General features: G+C 37.1%; 1 protein-coding gene across 4 annotated transcripts in view; it reads right to left on the bottom strand.

Annotated features, from left to right (window-relative positions):
* MAP2K5 (mitogen-activated protein kinase kinase 5) overlaps positions 1–18,304 on the bottom strand; it is a 292,452-nt gene that overhangs the window by 123,797 nt on the left and 150,351 nt on the right. For all 4 annotated transcript variants that reach the window (XM_043988207.1, XM_043988206.1, XM_043988208.1 and 1 more), the window contains 2 exons: positions 1,246–1,319; positions 230–280 (listed from right to left, as the gene is read on the bottom strand). In XM_043988207.1, the coding sequence (XP_043844142.1) occupies positions 230–280; positions 1,246–1,319 (125 nt within the window). The remainder of the gene's footprint in view (positions 1–229; positions 281–1,245; positions 1,320–18,304) is intronic.

Genomic DNA, 18,304 nt, shown 5'->3' with positions numbered 1-18,304 from the left:
TCACACGTGACAGAATCCAGTTAAGTCAACAATGCCAGGCAGGTTTGGAGCCCTTGTATTATCCTTAATGTCTTTTACAAAGATTTTTAAAATTAGACTGAGTGGATTGACTTTGTAATTTATGATCTGAAAGAACAAAGCTGTGGAATGAATTTGACAATTATATATTACCAAGTATGTAAAGATAAAGACTTTGGTTTAAATGTTATTTTTGCATAAGTTTACTTACCGCCATATAAGCATTTGTTCCAACATACGTCTTGGCTATAGAATTCACCAGCTATGAGACAAAACAGTCTGTTAGAACAATATAAAGATAATGTGGAAATAAAATGGGCAATTATTCCTCATTTAACCTACAATCATCATTCCTATAAATCAACTAAAAATTATGTAAAAGGGAACAAATTTATCTACAAAGGCATTAAAAATGATTAAATCTCTCTTTTCTTTTGAATGCTATTTCCACTCTAAACAAGCACAGCATTACAGTTTATAGCAGATAACCTTAAACAATTCTGTTAAGCAGGATGCTTATAGCTTTAGTACCCCAAACCCGCCTGATATAAAAAGTCAATTTGAAGTAGAATTTGAACACACTCATTTTTGAGTCAGATGGCTCAAGATGTGAATGAAGCCACATGCATTACTAGAATGAAATGAACACTAAATACACTGGAGGGATAACAGACTTTGACAACTCATAATACAATGTTGACCTCCTCTTTGGTCTTCGTGTTTGGCTGAGAGTAAAGGTGGCTGCAATTCAAATCAACATCACAGCACGCTCATGGGTCACTATCACCGAGGTTCTCAGGGGAGGCCCAAAATGGAAATTAATTAAAATTTGTGCTGCACATTGTAATGGCCCACCACCATTGTTGCTCCCAATATTAATTTTTATTGTGGGCCAGTTGGGCTCCCCAGACACAGCTCCCACTCTGCCCTCCCTTTTGTCTGGCCAAAACGCTTTCATATCAAAGCTGCATATCAATGAAGTTTGCTATTCGTAAGTAGTAATTACAATATCAGCAGTTTTTACTGTCATTAAACAATGAACAATCATATTCTGATGAAGAAAACTCGCTCAGAGATTAAAAATGAATAACGTGTTCCCAGCGAGGCTAGCATTCTGAGGTTCTGTTTGTCTGGCAGCTAGGTGATTTTAATTCTAGGAAGGAGGAGAGACCAAAAAAAAAATTGTAGTAGTAGAAGAGGGAAGGAGGAAAGGAAGAAGAGGTCTACCTGAGTGCTAACTCCAAAATCACACAGCTTGACCTGTCCTCTTGTGTTCACCAACATATTGGAGGGCTTCACATCTAGAGCAGGATCAGAGGAAAGCAAAAACTAAATAATTCAGCACCTATAACTGAATATCAAAAAGAAAAATACAAGTACAAGCTACACTTATATCTATGAAACTCAAATTATGTCATCAGCTGGTTAATTTCTAAATTCTAACACAAAATGATTATCAATATTATAAATAGAGGTAAACAAAGTTCTCTGATATTCTACTTCAATTTTTTTTTCTGGTTTTCATTGGCTCAAGGATTGAATGTAACTAAGTAAAATCAAATTTTCCATTACAACATGAGCAATATCCTGAAGTTTCTTAATCCTACTGCCTTCCAGCCTAAATCCATGATCCTGTGATCTTGTGTCAAGAAAGAAGAAACTTCTTCTTTCCTTTTTTTTCTTTTCTTAAGATGGTTTGGTTGGTCCAAACTCCTCCATGCTCACTCTCATGGATAAGGAAAAAGAAAAACACAGTCATACAAGCACTTCCTCTTGATGGGCTTATTCCATGTGGCAACACTCCTTTCAAGTAACACACTCTGCCCTTTTCTTTTTGAGTATGTCAAATTACTAAAAATAATTGAAGCCACCATAAAAGTCTCCCCTCACTCCAGTCTCTGTCTATTTCAATCCAATCTACAAAGTCCCACCAGGTTAAATTTTCAAAAATCCTTTCATTCGGTTTCTCCCCATCTTAAAAGTCTTAATCGGTTCTCCATTGCCTACAAAATAAAATTCAAATTCCCTAGCTAGAGCATTAGCCCAACTTACCTACTTAAGCTTTTCCTTTTCAAAATTTTTCTTATCATGAACTTAAGTTATCAACAAACATGACTGTTCCCTCATGTAAAGAAAGCCAATCTTATTTTTCATTATTCATCTCTGCCCATCTCTTATGCTATACTCAAAACAATCTATTCATTGTCCCTAAAACAAGCTTTAATGACTTTTTATTGGTCACCCTGTCGTGGCTCATGTTATTCTTCCCACTTGGAAAGTTCTAACCACTCTTCTCTGCTTGTAAGAATGAGGCCTACACATCTGCCAAGATTCAAGTAATTCAAGTCACATTACTTTCATAGAAACTTTCCTGTCCATCCCAGTCGTTGGTAACCTCTTTCTCACCTGAACTTCTCCAGTACTTTCTATCAGTAACATGTACTTGGCCCTTGTGTACTGTCTTGAATGATTTTTCTTTCTATATGGTCATGTCTTCTTCCTTTAACTAGAGTCAGCTTCTTGAGAGCAGTAACTGTCATGTATTTCTCAGTGTTTTCTTAAAGAAGCTTACCTTGCACATATGGTACTTGCCAAAAATATGAATTGATTGATTATACTCTGGCCTTTTTTCTGAAACTAACTATATCTGAATTCTGAAAGTAGCTACACACTTTCCCCTGGATCTTATAAAACACAATTTTAACATAAAAGAATTCTAAAAATATAGTAGATTCCTCACTGCTTTCATTCCTTTCCCATATATTTTATAAAGAGAAAAAACAAACAACCCCAACCCCCAATCCCACCCCAAGTGTTCTACTAAAGTATCAAAGTTAAGGTCAGTCTTTTTTAGCTCTGGGTTTGTGTAGATTCTCACCCCACCTCACTCTACTCTCTCCTGTCTGCAATGTGCTCCTTCCACAGTTGCACCTATTAAAATCTCTCCTTATGAGGCTCATGTCGGATGGTCAGATGCCTTTCCTACCACTTATCCCTCCTTGGCCCAGTACCTAAAAGTGATCTCTGCCAGTTCCAATCCAATCTTTTGTCTACAACTGGTATGAGCTATTCTTAGCAATTTGTTTTGTTTCAATTACACCATCTACAATAAGCCTATCGATGACAAAAGTGGTACACTGAAACATTTAGACCGGTATTGCACCAACATTTTTCAAAGAACACATTTTAATTAACCTTTACTACAAAGCTTTGAATAAAGTGGTCACAAAGTGTTAAAAATTTGTCAAAAAAAAATTTAAGTCAGAGTAACTTAAATAATTCTGATTAAAGAATAAAATGCTATCAGTGAGATTCAAATTACCATCCACCTTTTAACTAACTATGCTTCACCAGGCTTATATTTTCTGCAATCGCTTCATTTGGGGAAACTTAGGAGAGGGTAGATTTTGACATGTAGTATACCTAAATCAGGGGCAGCTAGGAAGTATAGTGGATAGAGGGTGGGCTTGGAATCAGGAAAATCTGAGTTCAAATCCAGCTGCAGACACTTACTAGATGTGTGACCCTGAGCAAGTCACTTAACCCTATTTCCCTGTTTCCTCATCTCATAAAATTAACTGGAGAAGGAAATGGCAAGCCATTTCAGCATCTTTGAAAAAACAAACAAACAAACAAACAAACCCAACCCCAAATACTAATCCAAATGGGGTCATGAAGAGTCAAACACGACTGAAAATGGCTGAACAACAACACAACATCTAAATCTGCAAAGGAAAAGAATACTAGATTTAGAAAAAGAGGACCTAGCTTAAAATCCCACTTCTGCCACTCACTAAATGTGTGACATTAGGCAAGTGACCTTGCCTCATCTCTCTCAGCCTCGGTTTTTCATCTCTAAATTGAGGAGGGTGGACAAAATGTAATTCAAAGGTCACTTCCAGTTATAAATCTAGGATCCTATAATCTATTACCATGTAATATTCTTTATCCCCTGCAGGACAGAGTAGGTGGTGTATAAATATTGCTTCGATGAATAAACCGTGCTAAAAATGGGTTTTTATTGTACTTATATCAACATATTATAGTTGTTTCAGTTGGAGCCATAACAGTTTAAACTGTATTTGAGTCAAAATATTATGGGGATGAAAAGGCTTTCAGAAAATCCTAGCACTTGAAGCTGCAAGGAACCATCAAGATCAAACTCTTTGTTTTACAAATGAAGAAATCAAGTTTTATAGAGAAGTATGGTCACTTTACTGTCAGTGTCAAAGCCAGCTCTATAACCTGGGCTTCCTCCTAAACGTACAATTAAAGCAGAACCATAAAAGACAATTTAGCATGTACAAGCAGGCGCATAGATCCTCCTTCCTCCACTTCCAAACAAGCTTTATTTGGGAGAGGTTTAATTTTGATACCTGCAAGAAGTTAATTGAGCTTGTGCACCCTACTCAATGGATTGGTAAATAAGCATAGAACTAGTCATACCAGATTAATGCTTGCTTGAGGAATAATTTGCATCTTTCTTCAAATTAGACTTTTTTTCCCCAGTACTTTCTGTGGGTTTTTTTTTTTGGTTTTTTGTTTGTTTTTTGGGGGGCAGGGAAATGAGGGTTAAGTGACTTGCCCAGGGTCACACAGCTAGTAAGTGTCAAGTGTCTGAGGCTGGAATTGAACTCAGGTCCTCCTGAATCCAGGGCTGGTGCATTATCCACTGCGCCACCTAGCTGCCCCTCAATACTTTCTGGAATGAGAAAAAATATGATTATCTTCCATCTATTATTTGCCGAAATACAATGTGCACATTTCCAGATAATAAAGCCCAAGTGAGGACTATGTATATATGTGTATTTTTCTTTTCTTTTTTTTACCTTCCCATACTCTCAGTTTAAATTCCCACAGTATAATGTAGTACAATTTTAATCTTCTAATATGTTAGAATGAGGGTAGAAGCATCAATTTAAGTTTCACTTCCTGGATAAAATATTTTACCTTTATGTCAGGGCTATCAACTAACCTCATATAAAGCTGCTGAACTATTGCTTCAAGACCCAATCAAAGTCTTCATGTGTAACATGCAAAGTCCCTAACTCCCCAGAATAGCTCTGAAGGAAAGGGGCACTGGAGTCATTTGATTTGTTTTGAATGTACTCTGAACCAGACAAAATAAAACATCAAGAGAAGAGGCAGAAAAAGGACTTTTTAAGAAGCAGTTCGTCATGTTCTTATTTCAGTGAAATCTCAAGTCACAGAAAACAGAACGAATGGGAGGGTATCATTATCTCTTTAAAAACATTATTACTTTCTCCTCTGAACAAGGCACACCGAAGATGAGTCAGTAAAGTAACAGATCATAAAGGGCAATTATCAGGGCAGATCAGAGTCATTTTTATTTAATCAGGCCATTAATTATTAGAGTTTAATAATTAGGTACACTGAAGGACACCAATAGTGGGTATTGATTTTATTGAGTCAGTCTAGAGAGGACTCCTGATTTATTTTAAAAATAAAAATAAGAGACAGAAATCAGGCGTAGGTGTTTTTTAAATACAACTAAACACATATTTTCTATAAAAATAAAGAAATCTGATTGCAAAATATAGATACCTATTTACATTCAACAATATGATATAAGGTAAAGGTCAAACAGCACAACTTGGTGTTCTCTTCCTTTGAGGCTCTGAGGTTTAGTTATATGTTCTTTGTTACTGTGGGATAGTGGGAGAGTTATGAGAGCTGACTTTCAGCCCTGGTTCTGCCACTAATTGGAATCCTGTATAAGCCCCTGAACTTTTCTGGGTCTCAGTCTATATATGTAAAATAAAGGTTAGACTAAATACTTGTTAAGGTCTTATCTACAGAATCACACCATTTCAAATTAGACATTGGCTTAAATGGCTCACTGTTAAACTGTCAAAGCCAAGCAATTGATTGGCTGACTAGGAATATTCCATTCCATTCATCTCAAACATTTATTAGGAGGGCCTACAACATGAAAGACCATGTTGTAGGTGCTGAAAGGGACACAAAGAGGAATAAGACATTGTCCTGCCCTTAGTGGGCTTGCCACTTAATAGAGTAGAATATTAAACAACACAAGTAAATCAGCATAATACAGGGTAAGATAGAAAAATACATAAGTACAAATGGATCATTCCTCCCTGGAACAGAGAAGGCTACATAAAGGAAGTACCATTTGAACTGGACCTTAGAGAATGACTGGGAAAAATGAGCTCATGATAGAGTGAAAAGAATAACCCATTGCAATTCAAAAATAACCGCCCTTCTTGTTCCTTACCAAGCTATGATAATCTAAGTAGATACGGTTTCTTAAAAAAAAAAAAGGCAGAAGAGGTTCCCCTAGCTTGGTCATACCCTCACAATGTCCTTGGAAGGCAGGAGGAATCTGACAGGGGCAGGTGTTAAGTGAAGCTGTAGTTCAGCCTAAGTGTTCCACCTGAATACAGGCTTTTAAAGATTTCTCCTAAATGACAAGAGCTATTCAGCTGGGATCGCTGAAGAGTCAACAATTACCCAATCATAACACTTGCCTTGTGTCACAATATTTTCCCACTCCTTCAGTGAGATTTCACAGTAAGCTGAGCTTTTCAGTGATGAATGGTATAATGAATCTTTGAGTTACAGCAGTGACAGTGCAAGCAGATAACAGGTGGTTTGAGGCAGTTCTGGCCAATAATTTGCAATGCTTAGAAGATTATCAGAAAAATATCTGGGAGGGAGAGAAGGAAGAGCCTGAGAAAGAAGCTTTGACAAACAGGGTCTTGTGTCATTCTGAAGACAATAATAGCAGGTGGTTTTTTAGAGTAGTTTGTTTGGTAATAACTGAATGGAAAGCAGCCCGAAGAAGCCTATTATCTTTTTCATTCATTTTTTCTTGCTACTTTCTTTTGGTTATTGTGGTAACTTTTCTTTTTTGTCTCAAATAAAGCAGGACTCTTTAATTATGACCCTAATTATTACCCCCTAACTTAAATAGAATTATAGATTTTTATAGCTGGAAGGGCCCTTAGAAATAATGTAATACAAGGGTTCTTAACCTTTTTGTGTGTGTGTCATGGACTGTTCAGAATGTTTTTAAATGCATAAAATAAAATACAAAGGAAACCAATGATATTGAAGTAGCTAACAAAATTTATTTTAAATCACAGATTCATAGACTCCAAATTAAGAACTCCGATCAAATTTAAACCACTCGTTTCTACAGATGAGAAAGCTCAGACCCAGGGATGGAAAATGATTTGCCCCAAACCCCACAGGTAGCACATGCAAGTAGCAGGAGAGGTATCTGAACCCAGGTCCTAAGACTAGATGGCCCCTGAAGTCCCTTAGAGCTCTAGGCCAATAATGACTCCCAATTCAGTGCTCTTTCTATGAGATCATATTATCATATACTTTATGCCAAGAGAAAATGGACACATCAAAACACTGCTATAGAGTAGACAGTCTGATTGATTCAAGACAATAGTTAAAAAAAAAAAGGATTTTAAGGTTCTTTCTCCAAGATACCGAAGCCTATATCTATCTATACACCACCAAAATAACTAGTTTGAAAATGAAAAATTCATAAAGTGAACCAATCTGATTGTTGGTCCAAATAATACCCAATAACTGGCTTGATGAAGGTTATGGCTGGACTGACAGATCCTTTTCACTGCACTGACCAAACTGACTGTGAAATTGGCATCATGTAAATACAACCCAAATTTTCACACTTAATGGTCTCATGATGGAAGCTGTATTTTTATTTGAATTACACCAATTAACCATTAAAAATCCACATAAACGGGATCAAGCTGAAGCTCACTAATAAAAGCTAGCATTTGAAAGAGACTCGGATTTCTCTAACACTTCACAAAAGGCAGCACCGCCCACTAGCCAGCCCCTGCTACTGACACAAATGAGGGTCAAAGTGGGTGGCTATCCCTGGAGTCACATTTTGGCTTGTTGCCAATGGGTTTAAAAACAGATACATAAACGTTTTTTATGAAACTATAGTTGAAGGCATTGTCTACTTTGTTAATGAATGTCCTTGACACAGGACCCATAAAACAAATTCCTGTTTGAATTTAGCTCCAGCAAAAATTTTGCCAGTGTAGTTGAATCTGTTTGCTCTCTTTTCTCAGAAAATGAAAACAACAGAACAAACTTGTTTCTCTTCTTCCCTAAACAGTCATACAGCTCAGGGCCAAATTCCCTATTGAGTATCTTAATCTGAACATTCAGGTGTCTGGTACCATCTATGATGTGTGCTTCTTTTAAGTGATCCCCGTTTTATCCCTCAATGTCTTATTTTACACCATGGCTTTAACCTCGGAGATCCTCTGAGTTCTCTGGGAAGTAGGTAGGATAGATATCTAAAAAACAAAAAAACCCCAACTTAGTTTCAGAGAATGGTCTGGCTTTGCTGTGAGATGACAGTGGATGAAAACTAAAGCTTCTTTTCCTTGACTTTTTTCTTCTGAAAGATCAATAAAAACATGCACACTAACAGTTCTGTGGCTAGGAAGCCATTCTCAGTTTAACTAGAGAGGAAGGAAACACCAGCAGGTCTCCCCTCCTAGTGACCACAAACAGCAGTAAGACGGCCAGAGCCCTTCATCAGCCCTCTTCATTATGGGTAATTGTCTTATGAAAAGACACCAACCAATATATCTATCTAGTTATTTCTCAGGGACTGCATTCTAATGAAGTAAAACAGCAGGTACAATTAAATATAGAATATGCTGACATTTTACATTACAAATTCATCCATGCACAACAGGAATGCACTTAAAGGAAAATCACAACGCAATATAAAAGTTATTCTAATCATTCTATCACATAATAAAGAGCAGGTCAGCCAACTATTCTTTTAAGTGCCTTAAATAAAAATAAGCAGCGTAATTAAAAATTCTAAATGACATTTGCTGTCTTGAGCAGCTTATGATGTCAGTTTAGTATAGGGGCAATACTGTTCTACTGTTGAGCCCATGAAAGAGAGGCGTGACATGCAAAGCTTACAGGGCTGGAAGGAATTGTAAAAAAGGCCTAAAAGTCTCATCCTCCCTTCTTCTCTTGTTCCCTTCACAGAACAGGAATAGGGACAAAGACCATTGGATGAGGAATTAGGAGACCTGCACTCTAGTTTCAGTTATGTGATTATAGACAAATCACTTTGTCTCTCTGGGCTTGATTTTACTCATTGGTAAAATGAATAGATTAGATTAGGTCAGCTCAAAGGTCTTCAAATTCTATGATCTAATGTAAAAATCAGGAATACTGAAAATTATCTTGAATTCTTTTCAATCAAGGCTATTTTAACTTCTGACTGAGCAGCACCTCCACACAGGCTGGATAACAAGGAAAGCTCTGCTATTTTTCCTAAGGATCAAGCCTCAAGAGAAAAAAATAGATGGGACCTGGATCTTGGGCTGGACAAGTATCCCCTAATGGAATGGGTAAATTCTCATGGTTTTTAGTGAACCTTCTTGGGGAGCAGGGTTTTTAGAAGAAAGGAGTTGGTGATGCTCTGTGTATTGTCACTGAATGCTTGGACCAAATAAGGCATGGAGTTGGGTTTTACAAGTGGAGAAAAGTTCATGCTAGCTTACTTTATTAGGCAACTGCATAGTTTCTTGCTATTAGTCCAATCCTACCTATGGCTCTGAAAAAGGCATCTCACACATTAGTTAATGGGAATGCATAATAGAAAACATCAATTCTTGCGAACTACTCTTTGGAAGGAGGAGATGAGTTTTGTCTAAAATAATAAGCTTAGCTTTCAGATAGAGGTGTCTCATCTTTTGAGAGAAGTGGAAGAAAAGCAGGTAAGGGCAATATTTAGATTTCCTACGATTGGTCCAAGCAGTATCTTCTGTCTCCCTTTCCCTTCCAGAGCTACTCATAAGAAGCAGCCTTGACACATCAACCACTTTCTAAAGTTCATGGTTCCAAGTGCCTCCCATTACAGTCCCTTGACTAGCAAGAAGTGATAAGATCGTAGGATTCACAGTAGAAAGGGATTTTATATATCACCTACTCCTACCCTCTTATTTTGTGAAATTTAGGACCAAAGAGGGTCATGCAGGTTAAGTAGTACAACTGGGATTTGAACTCAGCTCTCTATGCTCTAAATTCAGTACCTTTCTGGGATAATATGGTCTTTCTCCTTCCATCAAAAAAGAAGACTTCTTCTTTCCCAATTTAATTAGCCAAAGTCATGCCCATAGAGAAAAAAGACAGATCAGGAGAGGTCATCAGGCTGCCAGAATTCCTTCATCCATTCTGCCTCAAGGCAGCATTATCAGAGGATTGCACATCTCCCAGAAGCTTTAAATCAGGAAGAGGGACAGAAGAGATTTGACTTCAAATTAAAGTGAACATTTCAAAGGCTACTATGTTAATTCAGGGCCAGTTAGGTTGGAATAGTAGATAAAGTGTGGCATCTAGAGTCAGGATGACTCATCTTTCTGAGTTCAAATCTAGCCTCAAACACTAACTTGTGACCCTGGGCAAGTCACTTCACCCTGTTTGCCTCAGTTTCCTCATCTGTCAAGGGAGCTGGAGAAGGAAATGGCAAATCACTCCAGTATCTTTGACAAGAAAACCCCAAATGGAGTCATGAGCAGCTGGACAAAATGTTAATTCTGTCCAACTGCCTCCCTCCCCCCACTATTGCTTGTTCCCTAACTAGTGATCAAAGTCTAAAATAAAAATCCCAAGTACAATTTTGCTGAGCACCTCTTTTCAGTCCTCTACTCAAAGTAATATCCTCATAAATGCTGGAGGGCAGAGAACTTCACTCTCCTTTGTATAGTACTTGAACTCCAAATTCAAGTTATTTCAGCTTCATCCCTAAGAAGAGTTATTCCTTGGGGGTGATTTCTCAAAGGCAAAGTAGGTGGCATTGCCCCTTTCCACAGGCTGCATGCTTACTTCTTTCTGCTCCAATGTAGTCCTTGATATTCTTTTTTTTTTTTTTTGGTGGGGCAATGAGGGTTAAGTGACTTGCTCAGGGTCAGACAGCTAGTAAGTGTCAAGTGTCTGAGGCCAAATTTGAACTCAGGTCCTCCTGAATCCAGGGCCAGTGTTTTATCCACTGTACCACCTAACTGGCCCGTCTTTTTTCCCTTGATATTAATTTTAACCTAATTTCATTGCTATAAAGATGAGAGCAATGAGAAGGGCAGTATGGCTTCCCTTGAGATGGTCCTGGGGCCAACAGCTCCCTCGTAGTGATTATGTCAGCTCATCCCTGGCATGGGAAAAAAATCCCATATAACTTTGCCTGCTTAAATAGAACATTCCCGTAAAAGCACTTAGCTGAAAGAAATTAGCTCACTGTAACGGGAAAAAAAATCACATTTTCTTTTAAAAATGACAATTTTAAAGTGATAAGATGCTTGTCTCTTCTTTTAAGAATCATTATGATAAACACAGAAATCCCCAGAGATCTCCTGAGGCAAAGGGAATGACCAATGTGGGGGAGGAACCTTAATTCCCAGACATTCATTCCTGTAGTTAGAGCTGGGGAAAAACCAACAACCCAGAGTCATTAAACTAGTTTGTTTACCTCAGCTAATGGGCTGTCTTTTTTTTTTTTTTTCAAAAACACAAATGTTCATGAATTATGATCTACTGCAGCACTGGTATGTGATTAATATTTGTGTTTAGAAGACAATATTTAAAGGGCTTTCAAACAAGAGCCAAAAAGGGTCATTATGCTCCCATAAGAAGTACTTGTTTTAAATAAATGTTGGGTTTTTTTGTTTTTGTTTTTGTTTTTCCCCTGAAACACTAGGAACAAGGTTTCCTTTGATATGTTTGTTTAAGCAGCTCTGCTGTTTGTAGAAAAGTATTCTGGACAATGATTTTGTGTCAAGAGGTCAAGAAAGGGAATTACTAAAAATTCTGATTACTGTGTTATTAGAGTACCCACTTTTTTTTTAAATGAGGCAATTGGGGTTAAGTGACTTGCCCAGGGTCACATAGCTAGTAAGTGTTAAGTGTTTGAGGCCAGATTTGAACTCAGGTACTCCTGATTCCAGGGTCGGTGCTCTATCCACTTCGCCATCTAGCTGCCCCAATTACCCGCTTTTTGATGATTCCTTTAAGATGTGATAACTTATACAATTATCTGTTTCTTTGATTCTTAAAAATCATCCCATGCCTCAGAAAGCATTCAAATAAGTTACAATGTTTAGGAAGTCAAAGATCAAATAACAGCTACACAGGTGTTTTTAGCTTTTAGCTGTGGTCTTGAAAGTTGTGCATAAATTGAATTTCTATAAAGCTAATTGTTTAAAATGCATACAGTGAACTTTCTATTTATAAGAATGTGAATTTGTTGCACCTTTTTTTTGTTTGGTTGGGGTTTTTTTGGTAAAGCAAATAATCATTCCTAAAATATTGTTTACTATAAGTCTGAATTTTTATATATTAGATTTCTTACATGGGAGAAGGGATAAAAGGTTTTGCACTGAAGAAAGAAACGTAGAAGGAATTGTGAAGGCGATTTGGAAGGCCCTAGAATCGTGACAAAGGCCAGAGATTGAATTTAGGGATGGGGAAAGGTGGGAGAGGGCAGGAAGGCTGAGTCAGATCTGGCCTCAGACACTTACTAGCTGTGTGACCTTGGGTAAGTCACTTAACTCTGTTTACCTGTTACCTCATCTATAAAATGAGCTGGGGAAGGAAATGGCAAACCACTCTAGTATCTTTGCAAAGAAAACCCCAAATGGGATGACGAATAGTCAGACACAGCTGAACCTGAACAACAAATGTGGGAGAACTTCAGAAGCTAGAGGAGGAGGAGGACTCAAGCTAAAGGAGAAGGGCAATAGCTGAAGAAGGACATGAGGAAAAAGAGGAATAGCAGAAAGTGAAGGACCTGAGAAGGAGGAGTTGAAGGAAGACTCAAAGAAAAGGAAAGGCAGTTGTTAAGACGGGGTAAAAGCTTAGTAAGAGACTAGATCTAGCTGTCAGGGTGCTAAATGAGTGAGGAGAGTGACCACTCTAGACCTGCTAAATTTCACTACTATTAAGGATGGAAACCAGAGTTCAAATCCTGTCTCAAAACTCAGTAATTGGGTGACCCAAGGCAATTCCACTTAATCTCTCTCAACTCTTTTCCCATCTAACAATGTGGATAGGCAGCTAGGTGGTGCAGTGGATAAAGCACCGGTCCTGGATTCAGGAGGATCTGAGTTCAAATCTGACCTCAGACACTTGACACTTACTAGCTGTGTGACCCTCATTGCTCCACCAAAAAAAATTTTTAAGTTTTTTTTTTTTTTAAATGTGGATAAAGATAGAGTGGGAGGAATCAAGATAGCAGAATAGCAGGCAGAAGTAGAGCTAAGGTCTTCTCCACTATCCCTCCTTTTAGTAAGATCTAGAAAATGCACTAGACAAAGACCTGACTAAGAAATTCAAGAAAAACTCACAATGAGTCATTTTTCCAGCCTAGATTAGCATAGAGAGACAGAGAGGGCTGTGAAAATTAAAGGCAAGAAATGGTACACAATCTTCAAGAACCACATGATCCTGGGAGATTATAAGGTCCACGATGAAATGAACCTAGAGCTTTATTACCAATAGAGGCTGCAACTTCCTCCCTACCACCCCAAATCTGTGCTTCTCTTCCCTTTTTAAAAATACAGTAACTTAAATGCTGGGGGGAAAACAGTTCATGCCAGATAATCAAATTTTATTTTATTTTCACATTGTTAGGAGACCTAGGTTTTAATAGAGCATTTGCTCTTCTAATGGAAAAGATGGAGAAATATGGGCTAAATTACAATTAGGTGAATTCATAAATGGTTGAATGGTTAAACCCAAAGAGTAGTCTTTAATGATTTAATGGCAACCTGGAAGGGTATCTTTAATGGAATGTCAAACACATCTGTGCTTCGACTTGTGCTGTTCAATGTTTCTGTCAACAACTTGGATAATGACATACATGGCATATTTACCAAATATAACACAAAGCTGAGAGGGATAGGTAATATATGAGATGACCAAGTTACTATTCCAAAAGAACTTGAGAAGTTAAAATATACTGAATTTGATAAGGCAAAATTTAATAAAGATACATGGTAAGTTTTATTCTTGGATTCAAGAAGATCAGCTTCAAAGTACAAGATGGAAAAGCATGCCTAGGTATCAGCTTCCCTAAATAAAGATCTGGAGGTCTTAGTAGACTATAACCTCAATGAGTCAAATGTGTGATATGCAATCTTGTCTAGAAATAAGGTAATAATTGTCCAACAGAACTCAACCCTGGACAGACCACATCTGGAATAATCTGTTCAGGTCTGCAGTGGTAAGCTGGAACTTACCAACTTACCCCAAAAGAGAGTAAGCAGGATAGTGAAGAGTTTTGAGGTCATGCCATTTTCACCCTAGAGAAAAGAAAGACTTAGCATGATAGCTGTCTTTAAGTATCTGAAGGCCTGTCATAGGGGTCATGAGTGAATGAAAACCCTCAGAAAGAATAGTGGATTGTGTTCTTTTCTTTAAAGTAACTGATATCTTGTTTTTTGTTTTGGTTTGGTTTAGTTTTTTTGCAGGGCAATGAGGGTTAAGTGACTTGCCCAAGAGTCACACAGCTAGTAAGCGTCAAGTGTCTGAGGCTGGATTTGAACTCAGGTCCTCCTGAATCCAGGGCTAGTGCTTTCCATTGTGTCACCTAGCTGCCCCTTGTTTTTTGCTTTTTTAAACCAGTCATTTCCTGATATACCCCTCCCTCAGAAACATCCTTTTGATTTAACTGTTTTTCTTTATACAATGGGAACCATATCTGACAGTGAATGCAAAATTCTGAGCTATCAGCTCCTCCCTCTTTTCCCCAATTCCATTGAAAGGAGGGAAATGTGTTTCATCAATGGTTCTCCTGGACCAAGACTGGTCATTCCAATTAATCACAGTTCAGTTGCTTTTTAGTGTTATTTTTATTTACATTATTAAAATTACTGTGTATTCTGTTTTCCTGGTTCTGTTTTCTTCATTCTGTATCAATTAATGTCTTCCCACGATTCTCAAAATTCAGTTTAATTCCGTTTATATATCACAATTTATTTTTCTATCCCCTAGTTGATGAGTACCTACTTTGTTTTTAGGGGCTGTGGAAAGGCAGGCAGATTAATACCCTATTGGTGTTACTGCTCATTCGTTTTACCATTGTGGAAAATAATTTGTAATTCAAGAAATATCACTAAACTATTAACATTCTCTGATCCAGAATCTCACTAGGAGGTTTTTTGTTTAGTTATTGTTGCTATTGTTTTCTGCGGCTGCAATAAAAAAAGTGCTGTTGTGAATATTTGGTATGTATGGGACCTTCCTGCATTCTGTGACCAATAGTGACTCAATAATGAGATCTCTAGGTCAAAGAATATTAACAATTTAGCGACTCTTCCTGAATAACTGAAAATTATTTCCCGCAACAGTTAGACCAATGAGCAGCTCCCCCAGCAGTACTGATATGCTTGCTTTTCCACAGCTCCTCTAACATTATCTACTCTGGCCTTTTTATTTTTGTTTATTTGATGGGTATGAGGTGAAACCTTGATTGCATCTTTTTTTTTTTTTTTGTAAAGCAGGACTTCTTTCAAATTCCCCAGGAGACTAGGTTTCCCTTGACCTTTTTTTTGCAGTTATGAAGCAATGAAGTATTGAAGCATTTCCAATACACTAAAATAGTGTTATTGGTTTTTTGGCATTTATGATTATTCTAAATGGAAGCTAGATTTATGAAGAGGCAAGATAAGGCTGGGCCATGGAATTCTTAATACAAAGACATGCTAAAATCATAAGTCTATCCTTTTCTAAATAGAAATCTGTTTGGTTTACACTTTAGCTAACAGCCACATTTCTCAAAAATATATGAAAGCTCTTATATTAGAAAAAAAATAAGTTATACAAATTAGGTCCACATGTAGAAAAATTTTCCTTGAACACCAAGTATCTTGGTATGTTCTTTCTACAAACTCCGACATCTGTGTAAGGCTACCCCAGCTTGATTGCCAATTTTATTTTTTTTAATCTAAGTTCCATTCTCATTACCCTTCCATTTCTATTTTTTCTCCTCAGGGAAAGAGAGAGCAGTTACTGTCAGGGCATTCTCACATCTTCCAAAGAAATGGTATAGGTGTTAATCTTGTATTTATGTTTGATGTGGGTAATGATGGTTATGACTAGAGCTTTAGGTTTATTAATATGCAGGGCTATCACCTCATTAGTGGCATGCATGTTTTGAAGTTAAGCTGCAATGTTTGCTATAATGTCTGATCTGGCCTAACAGACTTCCTCATTGTTCATTTCCTTTGTTTTTATCCACAGTCAGTAGGTGCCATGCTTGGAGGACTCAGACACGTGCCTTTTAATAAGGACAGTTTTTCCACAGCAGCTAATCATTGTGGAATTCCTGAGCCATTTTTAATAACTCTTTCCTAATGTGATTTTATTCCATGTTTGGTATTGCTTTATAGAAAATATTTACTAATTCTAACCTAGAAATGGAAAATACAACAGACACTCTTATTTGGTTTAGGAATAGAATGTTCTAATATAAATGTACTATATTTACACACATTGATTACCAATTTTGAAAGACATAAGATGTAATAAAATATACTTAACAGTAGAACCATCTACAATATATTTTAATTTTTGATGATTCAAGATGCAGCAGCCTCAGGGTTTTTATTATGAATGTCAATTATTTTATGTAATGTCAATTATTTGTAACTGAAATTCCAAAGCACTGGTTAATAGGGATTTCCAGTTGAAAGAATGCCAAATAACTAGATTTTACTATGGCAGTAAATTTCAACTGGATAGCTGGTTTGTCAGCTGCCAACCATTGATATTACATAATATTCTAAAAATTAACACTAGACAACCATTCAACTAGGCAGATTCAGTATTCCAAGTTTCTTTGAAGTGGTATAGCACCTTTTAGAAAATTAAATAAACATGTTGCTTATATTTTCTAGTAGCTTCTGTATAACTGGACACTGCATGTTGGTGTCTTTTCCTCTATTTTTTTCAATACACTAAGCTTTAGTATCTTTTAAAGTTAGAAATATGATACTAATAATTATACAATTATAAAAATATTAATAAATATTAGTGATAATTAAAAAAAACATGATTTCGTGTGAGTGTACTTCTTTCAACACAAATTTGCAACTGCTTTGCATTTTAAGTGACTGTTTTCTTAAATTGCTTTGGACAAAAATATTCAATACCCAGTGGCCAACCTTTTAGTAGTGTGCCTCTTACGTAGGCTGTTCCTTGGGTGACAAATAGTCTATCTCTAAGCCTATACCTTAAAGGTCATCTAATTCAACAACCTTATTTTACATATGGAGAAACTGAAGTTTAGAGAGGGTAACTCGTCTAAAGTCATACAGGTAGTAACTCAGGTTTTCTTATCTCAAATTGACTATTCATTCTATACCATATTTATATCTCAAATTCAATATCTATATCTATATCTCAAAATAAATATTCATATACTATACCATGGTGTCCAGAATTTAAGCTCTCTTGGCATAGCTTTCAAGGTCACCCCATGTCAACATCACTTAAGCGAAGGATATCAATAGTGCTATGTTATAACAGCAAATTACAACATTACTTGAGGATTCAGTGTGTGGGCACACACATAGTGAGGAACTCCCAGTGTGGAAATTTTTCCCATGAACAAAGATCAAAACTCATCTCTAACTGAGAAGACTGCTTGCACCTCCGGGAAGGTAAGTGAATTATTATCCATAGTTACAGAGCAAGAAAGTATCAGAAAGAGGACTTGAAAGTAGGTATCCCTGATTCTAGGTCCAGCATTGTACCCACTATACAACCCTGTCTCTCAATAATAAGTCTTTATCTATGTAGCTGAAAATCAGGAACAGTTCACTCAGACAAAGCCATTGACTCTGAGACATTGACACTTCCATGACTTTCCATTGTGGGTTTCCCCTCTCTTCTTGCAGATTGTAAATCTTTCATGCTTACTTATCTTGTGTAATTTCTGTCCATCTTTCCATAAATCCTCCACAGAGCACTGAAAATGCCAGAGGACTTCCTTTGCTTTTTTTTTGTTTGTTTTGGTGAGGCAATTGGGGTTAAGTGACTTGCCCAGGGTCACACAGCTAGTGAGTGTTAAGTGTTTGAGGCTGGATTTGAACTCAGGTACTCCTGACTCCAGGGCCAGTGCTCTATCCACTGTGCCACCTAGCTGCCCCCTTCCTCTGCTTTTTAAAAATATTTATGGATGTCAATATGTCCTATGGGGGAACATCCCATAGGGATCATTCTTTGA

The sequence above is a fragment of the Dromiciops gliroides genome, chromosome 2, assembly GCF_019393635.1.
Source record: "Dromiciops gliroides isolate mDroGli1 chromosome 2, mDroGli1.pri, whole genome shotgun sequence".
Classification (NCBI taxonomy): domain Eukaryota; kingdom Metazoa; phylum Chordata; class Mammalia; order Microbiotheria; family Microbiotheriidae; genus Dromiciops; species Dromiciops gliroides.
Note: the sequence above shows the minus strand (reverse complement) of the source record. Positions and strands in the feature narration are given on the sequence as shown.